Here is a 14,253-nt window from a genome sequence, read left to right as displayed (position 1 = left end):
TTCAATGAGCTATTGTATCCTACTTATATTGTGGGCCCAGGGTACCTTTAGTTTTAAAGGAGAAATTATTTTAAACTACCACTGAAGACACCATGATTTTTTGTTGGTAAAGGATATTTCTATCCTATTGCATGCCAGCAGATTACACCATATTTCAGATAAATAGCTGAATTTGATCCGACTTCTCTGCTTTTCATTATTGCTCGTTATCCTTGTAAAAGTATTCTAGGAAGTGGGGAGGGAAAAGAAAACAGGTGGTTAGACTGAAAGGCAATGAAGTATGTTTGATTCATTTGTTTATAATGTATAGCAGAAATACCCTTCTAGTTTTTCTAATGGATCTATAATTCCTCATCAGGAACCATGGGAACACATGGTCATGTCTGAACAACAATAAACCAGCAGGTTGCCATCGGTGATATGTGGGACATTCCTAGCTGACTATCATTGAGTCACACTTCTAAAACGTCAGACATTGTGATAGGAAGTTCTTTGCAGATCCTCCATGGGAAGTTTGAATGGCCTTTTGGACTACAAAGTGACGTATTACAGAGTGAAGAGGCACAGAAAACCACTGGGTCTAAAAGTTAATTTTGCAGGCCTCCATGGCATAAGATGTGACCAGCTCCCATGAGAACCTGATGTGAAAATGAGGAGTGAAAGAATGTGGTGCCATGAAAGGACGTGAGACTACAAGTAGATTAAATAGAAATTATGTGGACTTCCCTAAAACAACCTCAGTTCCTTTTGGACACTGGTGTTCAGGAGATTTAAAGAGATGCTGGGAACGCTGGTGTGGAAGGCTGTACAATGAGGAAATTTACTCTTTCATGGTAATTCATCACAACATTGCTTATAGGTGCCTGGGTCTATCATACTGGAGTACTTTTCATCTACTTGTGACAGGTTCAGATAACTTTAATTTGGACATGTAGAAGGGATCTGTGAGTGGCAGCTTTGTATTACCTACACCTGATTCTTACTCTTTTTAGGGCAAACTGTTTGGCTAAAACAGCTGTACTGAAGATGCAGATTTCCTATTCTCAGGTAATGGACTAAACAAGAGAAAGTTAATATTGGGTACATTACAAGCTTCAGTAAAGAGATGGGGAGCTAATACCTTGTCCTTTAGCTCTCACTATATAGAAAAAAGATATTTGTGAAGTTGGACAAGACAGCACTCCACTACTGAGATAGTTAAGATCAGTGGTGACTCCAGCACCTGTCTGCCATGTTACGCAATACCCGCTTTAAGACTGTGGCATTTTGAAACATGGTCTTGTTATCTCATTTGCATTCAGGCATCTTGTCAGCAAAAGAGAGAGAGAGAGAGAGAGTGAAGGAGCTAGTGGAAAAACTAGAAGAGAGGCAGAAATGGTCCCTTGGCTTTAAAACACATTATACAAACAATAAGCAGGAGTCTTCTATTCTGGAAGCACTGCCATTTGTAAAAAGAAGCCCTAGTAAAAAGCGGTATTTGGCCACACACAGTTTGCCAGGCACATTGTGAGGAATTAAAACCATACCTGAACCTATTACACACTGCTCGTAGTAGATCCTTCTGTGGTTCTTTGGGCCACCTACAACATGAGAGGAAGGAAAGCGGCAGACATGGAAGTGAGGAGATAATTCAAGTAAGGCAGCATTACAGAATATTCAAGGCTAAAATCTGATAGTTCTCTACCTTTTCTTCTAACAAAAAGCAAGCCTCATTACCTCCTGGGTTATTAACTCCAGTGAACTCCTGTCACAAGCAGCCACATCAACATAATTCCTTGTGATACTGAACAAGCTCCACCTTAACACCAGCTAGGTTGTCGGCTGGCTCCTAGGTTGTTACTACTCCTGTTGCAATGTTGTTCCAGAACTTCACTGCTCTGATATGATAGCTGGAAACCTTCTTCTAATTTCCATCTTAAATTTATTTTTGATCAGTTTATATCCATTTGTTCTTGTGCTAACAAGGTAATTTATCTTAAATAACTCTTGTCTTTTCCTGGTGTTTATTGGTTCTCCCCCACATCACCCCCTCCCATCTGTATTTATAGGGAACAATCATATCCCCGCTCAGCCTTAGTTTTTTTAGAGTAAGAAAGCCAACCTCTTTTAGTCTGCTCTCTTATGACAGGCTCTGAGGAAGATCAGGGGAATGAAGAACATTTCTCTGCACCTATTTCATTTTGAACTCATCTTTCTTGAGCAGGATTGACCAGAATGATGTGTAGTTAAATTATTAAATCCATTATAATCTCAGTATTAATTCTTTGACAACACAAAGATTCCATCATGTGTATGTAAATGAGAAGCAAAATATATGTGAATCTCCTGCCTCTAACATGTATTTCCAATCAATCTTTTGTAGAAGTTTTGTGCTGTTGGACAGTAGATACAAAATTAAATACAATATTTGTGAATTGAAGGCAACAAACTGAAAATCTACTTATACAATTACATCCATTTATAAAGACATCAAGAATAGATTTGGTCTTGTTAGAAAAGAAACTTTGAACTGGGAAGAAGTTTTATCAAGAATAGTCTGAACCACATTTTTTTAAATCTTTTTAAATATCCTATTTCTTTCCCATGAAAAAAGCTGGCTTCCTTTCTTTTAGATCAAACACCAGTATGTCCTCGTCTATGACATGGAGGGCTTTTCTAAAATTATTGTTTCTTTCTTTTTGACCCTGGATGGAGGCAGACTGTCACTTTCATGTGACTACAGACATCCTTCTGAGTAGCAGCAGACATGATTGTCATTTTTACAGCCAAAAACACTTCTTCAGATAAACAAAATCTCTTCTCAGCAATTAGAACTCTATAAAGAGATCTTGTCAGACAAGTAAAGAGGCATTCCCAGGTCTAAAATACCTGCATTATGGAATTTAATCTATGTTTAATATGTTAACATATGTTAACGCAAGTGTGACAGGGGGCCGCTCTGAGGCCAACCTCTGCGTCAGCCTACTCATCTGTCTTGGGCAGTCCACCCGCCTATCTTGCCTGCCATACCTTGTTAGTAAACAATTAAGTTGTTCATTAGGCAGGAGGCTGCCCTTCATGAGGCCAGCTATACTAGGCAATACATACACGCTCTGACCTACCCTACATGTGTCCCATGCCTCGCAGGTGTTACTACTGTAGTCAACTCTATACACCCCTGACATTTAGCCCTCTGGCTCCTGTCTTTCTGCACCAAGCAGGCACCAAGTTCTCTAGTGACTGGATTTCTGCATCCCCCTCTTGGGTGCTCTGGGCTTGCTGTGCCCCTCTCGGGTGCTCTGGGCTTGCTGCGTCCTTCTGGCTGTACCCCTCTAGCACTCTGGGCTCACTGTGCCTGGCACTAGGCTCTACCAAATCATATGTCCTCTCTCTCCAAGCACTGAGGCCTCCAAACCTCCCCTTTTAGCCTCATCCCAATCCTCCAGGGTAAACATGAACACAAACACAAGCCCCTAGGCTATAACTTATCTACTAACAATAACAACAGTGCTATGCCCCTTTAAGGGAACAAACATCTACTCAGAGTAACATGCCCCTATCTAGGTACCTGGAAGACTCCCTGTAGTCATGTAGTACTTAGATAGCACAGCAGGCAGTACTGGGAGAACTAGGTAGGCAGGAGCTCCTTCCCCATCAGTTGCCAGGGAGAGTGTGTGTGTGTCTGCTAGCTACAGCCTGGGCTTATATATCCCCGAATCCTGCCTCCTGCTGGTTAGGTGATGTCAGCAGGTATGGTCAATTACTGCCTTCGGCTGTTACCCCAGCAATCTGCAGCTGGGGAGCTCTGCTCAGCCTGCCAAGCTCCCTGGCCAGGCTTCTTCAGCCTTAAGGAACAGGCACATCTTAGTGGTCTGCTACAGCAAGATTAATATTTAAAACTAAAATATCAGAAACTTGATTAAAATAAACAATTTAAACTATTAGAACTACTTAATAGATCATTCCAGCTACTCTGAGTTCTATTAGTTAGTAGATAGAACAGTTCTACTACTAACTTCTGTATTTTTGATTTCATATTAAAACTATCTTTGATAGAACTGTGATAGAAATATAGATCCATGATAGTCATAACTACAAATGTGATCTCCAAAACTGCAACAGGTTTTACTTTGCCAAATAAACTTTTGTACGATTCTTGTATATTCACAGTACATATAGAGTTTAAAATTTAAAACCATATTTAGACACCCATTCTCATCAAAAGTTGGGAAGCCAAAGGACAGAGGTAAGTATTATGCTGAAGGCACCACAGTACATGAACAGAAGAGCCTGGACTTGATCTCAGAAGTTCCTGTAATAATATTTTTCTGAATATTATTTTAAAACTATCCATTTTTTTAGACTGAGGAGCACAAGTTTTTACCACAGTTTCTAAGGCAATGGGAAAGATAAGGCATAATTAAAACAGAAAAAGTACTTTATTTACTTGCCAGATTTAATCTAAAAATTCATAGATTGTAAGGAGCTGGAAGGGAGCTTGCAAGATCATTGGGTCCAGCCCCATTGCACTAGGTAGGAAAGACAACTGGGGTCAGGTGACCCTAGTGAGGTGACCATCCAGTCTTCTTTTGAAGATTTCCAGGGTAGGTGATTGTACCACCTCTGAAGGGAGTTTATTCCACAGTGCAGACACCCTGACTGTGAAGAAGCTCTTTTTAGTGTTAAGCCCAAAACAATCTTCCAGGAGCTTGTGGCCATTACACCTGGTTTTCCCCAAGGGTGCCCTGGTGAACAGGTGTTCGCCGAGCACGTGAAGTATTCCCCTGATATAGCTTGGTGAACAACTGTTCACCAGGGCACCCTTGGAGAAAACAAGGAGTAATGGCCTCAAAATCCTGGAAGACCATTTCAGGCTAATGACCGTTAATGACTGTTTCTATTCATACACTGTGGTGCCTTCAACATAATACTTTACCTCTCTCCCTCAGCTTCCCAACTCTTGATGAGAATGGATGTCTAAATAAGGTTTTAAACTTGTTCAATGTTATATACATGCAAAATATTCACAGGCACTCTATCAATCGTTACACTTGAGCAACGGGTACAACATCAACTAGTTTCAATAGGGAAAATATTACATTAGAGTGAGGACTAAGCCTAGATTGAAACCATCAGCTCTTTTTTTTTTTTGTGAATCTATTAATTTAGGCCACACATACAGCAAAAATTAAGATCCGAGAGCTTTGTACCATGCATGTAAGAGATTTATTTCTATACTTGTAGGCTATAATTATCTCTGATACCAGAACAATTTTATGCTGTAGTATAACCAACCCTGCTATTATTTCCTGAATAAACTAACTGCCTCTGACATAAACACTTCAGAAGCATTAAAGGATGATGGAGGAAGTGATACAAAGTAAGCGCAAAGCAAGAAAAAATTAACGTAATTGTTGTGCCAAAGTATTGTGACATGACATTACCAGTAATCATCATAAAAATCTTCTTGTTGGATGGTTTGGAGCCAGTCAGAATTTGCTACAATTCATTAACATTGTAAGATTTGTTAGTACTTGTACATTCTACATAGAACCAAATATGAAAATCATTTTAATGGATACATGTAGTTTAAGCATGCACACATACCTATAGAACAGGACTTCAGATTTTAAAAGAGCTAAAAAATATAAACTATACCTCTACACTGGAATAAGAAATATAATTCAGTGTCATCTATATCTGTGATTCTTTATTTTTTAAGGAAAGTTTTCAGTATCTGTCCAAGTAAGCTTCATGACGTTGCAACACTAATCCAGAAAAAATGACTTGCATAAACCAGTTATTCTTCAGTGCCAAACATATCCTCTATTAGGGGTAAGTATTTGATCTTTTTCACTGGAAGGAATTGTGGCTGTCCACTCCAGTCATCTTCATACTAAAATTGATAAACAAGAAGAAAAGCTAAGAACTGCCTACTGAAAACAAAAATAATTAGAATTTTACAAAGCAGTGTTTAGCAAGTTGCTTCCCTAACACACAAACATCACTTGTGAAAAAAACAGAAATGTTTAAAGCAATTGCTATTGTATATACACATTGATTAATGCTGAATGCTGCAGAATCTTTAAAGTCTATCACCTTTACTTTGCAAAAAAGTAAAAATATTTTTTCTTTAATTGATATATTTTATAAGCTTTATTTTTTCTTTAATTGATATCTTTTATAAGCTCACCCTATAAGCTTTTATAGGGTGGGTAGGGGCATCTTTATACTTTATACCTTTATGCTCTGGGGAAAGGAAGAGATGGAAGCACTTTAATTACAGCAGCTCTTAGGAGCCACTCTAATTAAAGCACCCACAGCATCTCATGTATTTAGTGTGCTATGCTGCAACATCATGGTAGGAATGCCTTAACTAAAATTTGTTTGATAAACTTTAGTTAAAGGACCCCCACCACCATTTTGAAGTGCAGGGATGCTGAATACATGAGATGCTGAGGTTGCTGGAGAGTGCTGATTAATCGATTGAGTCTGCTCCGATGCATGCTAATTAGAACATGTCAGAGCAGGCATTGGACACATCCATAGGTGTTAAGACTTACTTTGAAACTAAAAAAGACTTAGAATAAGACTTAATTTGTAGGCCTTGTCATCTTTAAGAGGATAGACAGAAGGAAGAAAAAATGTAAGTTGCAAAATCAGAACTCTGAAGACTCAGTCACTGAAATTTTATTTTGTCAAATATAATCATCTAACATTCTAGAAATATTCCTCAAAATGGATGTTAAGTCACTGCTGGAATAAATATTTGATTGTAAATTTTAATGATTTAATAGAAGGTTTCAAATTCCCTGCTTCAATTGGTCTTTCCTGTTTCTTATGGATTTTTCATTAAAAATCTACAGTATCTACAATACATCTACAATATCTTCAGTACTATTTATTATAGCTCTGTGGACATTATTCAGTTTAGACACAGTTTATTAACATAGTTCATAGCCCACTAACATATTTGTTATAACTTTTTGGGATAACTCTACATAATAATGTTGGAGTATTGTTGTCTAGTTGATGGTCTAGGACAATGGTTTTCAACCTGTGGTCACTATGTCTATGTCTACCCACACGATGTCTATGTCTACCCACACTTAGAATTCAAAGGGGTCTGCACCTCCATTTGAAATTTCCAAAGGGGCTCACAAATGAGAAAAGGTTGAAAACCACTGGTCTAGGAAGTATGTTAGAGGCAATATGGTTGGGATAGACTCCTTGATGCCTATACACCTCTTCTGTCTGGTAACAGAGAAGCAATGCATTCTTCTTCATGTCTGAGGAAAAAGCAGCAAGGACTAAAAACACTCTGTCTGCAGGGCTGTGAAATTGGAGAAGACAGATATTCCTAGGAGTAGCTAGCAGACAACAGTGGAAGATCAAAACCTTTCAAAATGGAAGAGGGTTATTCTCACCTGTGGAGTGAAGAAAGATTAGCAGGAATCAGGCAGATTATAGTGAGCTACAGAGTCAGTATCTGTGTTCAGTCCTTGGTTCTTATTGTCCAGCCAGCTTCTGAATTTTTGTTCCCAGGCTCACCTTTTGAAAGTGAGTTCCTACAGCAGCTCTCCTGTGTATTTCATTAAGTTGATCACTGCCTTTGCTCCACTACGGAGGCCAATCTTGATCTACTTGCTTTACAATCACCTTCATTTCTTCTGGGATATAGCAACCAAATGGTTAAGACTTGTTGCTACATATTCAGAGATATAAGGCTGAACCTCACTCTGGACCTGCACCTAGGCTGTTCTCAGTTGACACATCTGTGAATGGCTACTTGGTCATTCAGCCTGGGGAACTGAAGGCAGCTGGACATAATGTTAGCCAGGTCACTCCATTTAGGAGGCCTGTTGAAGCCTACATGCTTTAACCACACTAAATCAGCAGACCACCTATACTTTGGCAGATTTTTTACCTTAACCATTGTTATTGCCTTGTTGCCTATAGACATTTCTGTCTGATAGTGAGGCAAGCAACAAGCATAAGTACAGCTACTGACTGCCTTGTTAGACCAACAAACCATGCACACTGCCTTGCCTTTTCAGTTGGCTCCACTTCTGCTATATCACCCACAAGAAATTAGTCAGTACTTAATGACTAAATGGAGGGGCAGACAGGCCACAAAAGCCAAGGGAGATCTGGGGAAAAAAACAAGAAACATGATGCTAACTCTTGCAGCACGCATGCTTACACTTGTCCACTTTTCTTACCCTCACTTTTTGTATGTGGCTCATCCTCTTTGACTGTAGGTACACTGGGACACACAGACTGTACCTATCTCTTTGGCTGCACATCACAGGTGCTTATTAACCTTTTAGGTTTCACAGAGCTACCAGAACACAGATTGTGGCAGTATCTGCAGTGATAAATCCCTATTAACAGTGTTTGAAAAGCAACACCATAGAAACACAGAACACATATCTGGTACAATGTGGAGGCTGTATATAATATGTGCAGAACCCTGTTCATACATATACTGGCAAGAATTTTCTTCCAAATTAAGAAGTTCATGAGAAATCCACCAAGGAAAACATAGCAATTGAGCAGCAGGAGTTTATGTGGTTTATACTGCATAAGACAGCAAGCAGTAAAGCCAAGTAAGATGGAAGTGAGGTTGACCACACAGCACTTGCAGACCACCGATGAAAATTATCAGCTGCTGAACTGAAAAAGCAGCTAACAATATGTTTCCTAGATTAGCAAAAACAGAAGAGACTGAATTGAAACAGCAGGCAAGGATTAGGTCAAAAGAGTAATGCTCTGTGCGGGCTAAGAGGTCTTGGATTTATTTGGTATGACATTTTTTAAATGAATTTAATGGGAATATGCACAATTCTATTTTAAAATATTCCACTATAGCACCAGCATGAGACAGAAAGGTCAGATTTATCTCTGTGGTTTGTTGAAATGGCATTTTTATTTATTCTAAGAACTGGTCTGACAGAGACAGATAAGTTGATTTCTCAATGCTACTCCCACTATGTGTCTTCCAAGGAACTGGGGCATTATGGGCTAATTTCCAGAGCGCAACAGAAACCCGTTGTTATGTTCTGCAGTTTCACGGGGTCTGGAGAATGTATAATTCTTTTGACCTCTAAATATAAGTTCTGTGCAGCAAAAAGTGTGAGGGTCAGTAGTCACACCCATGTGCAGTAAGGAGCACTCCCATTTCCCTTCCCTTATCTTTCTACAGAAAACTTTAAATGATGTAACATCCACCACTGTGCACAAAAGGGTTGTAGGAGTTTGCCTGCCCTGCATCGGTTTTCTGCAGAAGCAAATTGTTCAAAACATATAATCAAGATCTACAAAGATCAAGCTTATTCTTTGTTGGGCAAAGCAGTGATGTCCATAGGTACTAGCTGAACTTCATCAGGGTAAGCATTCATATGGCATTTTTTTCTACTGTTCATTTTTGTTTTAACTGTAATAACTTTACCTTTGGAGGACTCCTTATTGTCTGGAAAACAGTAATTGGATTCTCTCTCCAATTCAGCCCATCCACCAACTTCTTATAATCTACTTGCTCCTTGCAGTCTTCAAACCTAGAAGCAGAATATTTATACATAGGTTGATTCAATGGATGAAAGTATTTTTTTTAATTAAATACAGATGCTCTGGTTTATTTTGTTACTTTGTTTTATAATCCCTTCATTAAAAGAAGAAATGCTATGAACACCCACTTAGAAAAGCAATCACTAAGTGGTGGGTACTTTTGCATTCCCCAAACATTTCTTTGCATATACTTGATCAGGCATAAAAATCACAGCTCTTGTAGTTTAGTATCTATTTTACAGTACTACTCCAGATTTTATAGGTTAAGTACCTTCTTGCTGTTTAGTCAACAGGATATCCTATTCTATGGACATAAGTGCCCTACAAACTGAGACCTAAGACCTGCCATTTGCTTATGGCGTGAAAAATGCACTTAGAAGTGGTGGTTTCAGCTGATAAACCTCATGGGATCAGATATATAGGGTCCCATCCTCCACCCATTGCTTTGAGTGATGCAGCATCAGACAAAGGTCCCAATTCAGCAAGGCACTTAAACACAAGTGCATCAGGCATCTAAGTAGCTATATTGACTTCAGTGGGACTATTCAAGTGCTTGAAAGTTCATCACATGTTTAAATTCCTTGCTCAACAAGACCATAATGCTTTCTGCCCTCCAACTTGTAATAAATTCTTTACTCATTGCCTTTAATCGTCTGCTGTGAAGAGCACATCAGGATTCAGCATGCGATGGGGAAGTGGGATAATGCCTTCCCCACTGAATAATTATTTCGGGAAAATAGCTTATGCTTATTCAACAAACAAGATGGTATAAAACCATAGTCTTGACACTCATGCAGCTAGTAAGGATTTTCTGGTAAAAAATAAACTATTCAGGTATCTTAGGCAAGCTACACAAATAATAATGAAAAACTGCCAAAATAAATGCAATACTGAAAGTAAAATTCACTAAATCTTATTAAACAAAAGGGGGGGCTGAGTACTAGTAATACTAGTTTAACTAGGGTTGGGTGAGTGGGGCATTAGCCCTAGGTAGGTAGCTACCTATTTAGAGGGAGCACTAGACTGACAACTTGGGAAGTCCACTCTGCAGCACCGGCAGCAGCCCCCTGACCCTGCTGTAGCAGCAGCCAGGTGCAGAGACACTAAGCAGCAAGAGCCAAGGGTGGGCAGATGTGTTTTGGCAGCAGAAGCAGAGCTTTGTGTCCCTAGGACAGGTAAACTGACATCCCCTACCCCTCTGCCAGGGTTTTGCCTAGGGCACAAACCTCTGATAAGTAAAGATAAGATAAAACTAAAATATTCTGGTAGCAATAAAAAGAGAACTTAGTAATAAGCAGCAGTATCAAGTAGACGGAGTCATGCTAGAGACTGGACTCAAGCCAGACCAACAACATGGCTGCCACTCTTCATACCAGATGAAAGTTGATAAGAAACTTGAGATACTACACTGGAAATGTGTCATATTATCATTTCATTCCTTCTGAGCGTTGGCCCAAACATCCAAAATATCATTTCAATAAGGTGTCTGCTTTTGAAGACTATATGCAACATCTGAGGAAGCTATTATTCTGCCTCTCCCGCCTCCTTTTTTTTTTTTAATGAAGAAGCAAAACACATACTCACCAGAGAGGATGACTAACATTACACTTGGGTTGCATATGCATTACTGAGAAGTATGTGTCATATACAATTTGAATTTCATATTCCATTTAACAGAATTTTTAATGTAACAACTTAGGGTGTGTACAAATCCTTTGGGAAAACAATTACAGTCTAACATTATATTCACATCTTACAACTTCCTAAAATAGGAAGTTTTAACATTTGTATGTCCTCAGTATATAGCTTTGTCTTTGCTGGCCTGTGGAAAGTGAAAACATAATCCAAAGCATAAACACTGAAGTTGTACAAGTTAACAGTTATACGTATAATATATTCAAACACACACACCCCCGCAAACAAGGGAAATAATTTAATTACTTAAACCTAACACTAGTCCATTTCCATTTAGCCATATAGATACAATCCAATGCCTGATGAAGTCACCAGAGGATACCCACTGAAGTCTTATAAGCCTGTGTAGCTGGCTGAGCAAACAAATGAGCAACTAGGAATACACTTTCTTAAGTCATTCCATTAACTACATCTGAAATTTTCAAACCGGGATGCCAAACGTTAGACTATTTAATGCAGGTTTAGACAGCTACGTAACAATATCTTGGAAACAATGCTTTATATGAAAAGAGATGTCCAAATTTGTACTTGGAATGCTGTGGAATACCTCCATCCACGGCTGCTGAAAGAATTGGTCAGTGTCATAGTTGAGCCGCTGGCACAGCTGTTCAAGCACTCATGGTGCTCCAGCCAGGTCCCCGAAGACTGGAGAAGGACCAACATGGTGCCCATATTCAAGAAAGGGAGAAGGGATGAGCTGGGTAACTTTAGACCAGGCAGTCTTACCTCTATTCCTGGGAAAATGCTAGAGAAACTAATCAAAGAACACATTTGTGCAGGCCCAGCAGGGGAAACGATGCTGAGGGGAAACCAGTGTGGGTTTGTCACAGGTAAATCCTGCCTGACAAACCTTGTAGCCTACTATGACCAGGTCACACACTGCCTGGACACGGGAGCCGAGGCTGATGTCATCTTCCTGGACTTTAGGAAGGCCTTCGACACAGTTTCGTACCCTATCCTCATTGGGAAGCTAGCAGACTGCGGAGTGAATGCCTACACGGTCAGGTGGGTGGCCAACTGGCTTAGGGACCGCACCCAGAGAGTGGTGGTGGATGGTTCCTTCTCGGCCTGGAGGGAGGTAGACAGTGGGGATCCCGCAGGGTTCGGTCCTTGGACCGATATTTAATATCTTCATCAGCGATTTGGACGAGGGCATGGAGAGCACCCTCTCCAAGTTCGCTGATGATACCAAGTTATGGAGCAAAGTTAGTACACCAGAGGGCAGGGAGCAGATTCAGGCCGACCTGGACAGGTTGGATTAATGGGCAGAGAGAAATAGGATGCAATTTAATAAAGATAAATGTAAGGTACTCCACCTGGGAAGGAGGAACCCCCAGAACACCTATAGGTTGGGGAGTGTCCTTCTCAGCAGCTCGGAGGCAGACAGGGATCTTGGAGTCATAACTGACTCCAAGATGAACATGAGCGGGCAGTGTAACAAGGCCATCAACAAGGCCAATCGCACCTCGTCATGCACTACCAGGTGCATGACTAATAGATCAAAGAAGGTGATGCTCCCCCTCTATGCAGCAGTGGTCAGGCCACATTTGGAGCACTGTGTCCAGTTTTGGATGCCACACTTCAAGAGGGACGCGGGGAACCTGGAGAGGGTCCAGAGGAGGGCCACTCACATGATTAGTGGCCTTCATGATAGATCCTACGGGAGGAGGTTGAGAGAGCTGAATCTCTTCAGTCTTCACAAGAGACGGCTGAGGGGAGATCTTGTGGCCGCCTATACATTTATTAGGGGAGGTCAACAGGGAATAGGGGAAGCGCTGTTTACTAAGGTGCCCCAGGGAGTGACTAGGAATAACAGGTGTAAACTAATTGAGAGTGGATTTAGGTTAAATATTAGGAAGAAATTTTTCATAGTAAGGGTGGCCAGGATCTGGAATGGGCTTCCAAGAGAGGTGGTGCTATCTCCTAGCTTGGAGGTCTTCAAGAGGAGGCTAGATAGTCACCTGGCTGGGGTCATCTGACCTCGGTCCTCTTTCCTGCCAGGGGCAGGGGGTCAGCCACAATGATCCATTGTGGTCCCTTCCGACTCTACAATCTATGAATCTATGAATCTATGTGCTTACATGTGTAAATGTGGCCCACAGAACCCAAGCAAAATGAGGACATTTCTGAGAGACAAAGGCTTAAGTCAGAACTCCCAAGCCTCTAGCTCCAACACAACCAACACACATCAGTAAGGCCGAGGAACCACCAAGATATATGCATAAAGATTAATTAGCATAACAACAACAAAATTTTTCAGAAACCTATGAAATGTGTGCAGTATAAATAAACTAACTCATGATTTTCTATTTGTGAACTTTATCTTCATTCCCTCTAGCCACCTCCTTCCTTTTTTCTCATCTGCCAGTTTTCCATTTAGCTTGTAGGGAATGGACCTTTTCAATCACCTCTTAGGACATTTTTAGGTACTCAGCAAATAAATAATTTAAGCAGAAGAATTCAATCATTTAAAAATGCTATATTTTGTGGTTAAAGCACTTTAATTGCCTTTGTTTATTGAACAAACTATAGTTGGTTTTGCGATGTTTGCATAAATTTAAAAAAATGTTATAACAAATGCTTTGCTTTGCTGGCAGAAACAAAATGCTTATCTTCTACATCTCTTAATACATAATGGCTAAAAAAAACTACCTTTGCCCTATGATTAAAAACAAACAAACACTTGTACCAGCCAGACGCTCTGAGGATTTCCTCAAGCACTTTCATTTCTCTGCAACTTCATAGCATTAACCAAGATTTGCTCTCTCTTTGCTTCAACTGCATGCTTCTTAGGACAGAAATCATGGTTAAAAACATGGGCCCACTGAAGCCCATAGTGAAATTATCTACTTTCATGTAGAATGTAAATATTGTTTTAAAAATATTTGTTTAGTCTCCTCTAATTATACTGGTTAAACAATTAGTGGATAACACAGTGGGTTGGGGCACAGCTGCTGCTGAGAGTCACTTTTGGCTCCCAGAGTCCTTTGTGTGTGGAGAGGGGGAGAGGAG

The 14,253-nt window shown here is 40.1% G+C and overlaps 1 protein-coding gene across 4 annotated transcripts in view; it reads right to left on the bottom strand.

Annotated features, from left to right (window-relative positions):
* Nucleotides 1-5,182: 5,182 nt before the first annotated feature.
* EFHC2 (EF-hand domain containing 2) overlaps nucleotides 5,183-14,253 on the bottom strand; it is a 95,742-nt gene continuing 86,671 nt past the window's right edge. For all 4 annotated transcript variants that reach the window (XM_019487225.2, XM_006267114.4, XM_059720788.1 and 1 more), the window contains 2 exons: nucleotides 9,431-9,536; nucleotides 5,183-5,875 (listed from right to left, as the gene is read on the bottom strand). In XM_019487225.2, the coding sequence (XP_019342770.1) occupies nucleotides 5,780-5,875; nucleotides 9,431-9,536 (202 nt within the window). In that variant the 3' untranslated portion in view covers nucleotides 5,183-5,779. The remainder of the gene's footprint in view (nucleotides 5,876-9,430; nucleotides 9,537-14,253) is intronic.

The sequence above is a fragment of the Alligator mississippiensis genome, chromosome 1 (genome assembly GCF_030867095.1).
Source record: "Alligator mississippiensis isolate rAllMis1 chromosome 1, rAllMis1, whole genome shotgun sequence".
Taxonomy (NCBI): domain Eukaryota; kingdom Metazoa; phylum Chordata; order Crocodylia; family Alligatoridae; genus Alligator; species Alligator mississippiensis.
This window is presented reverse-complemented; position numbering and strand designations above follow the sequence as displayed.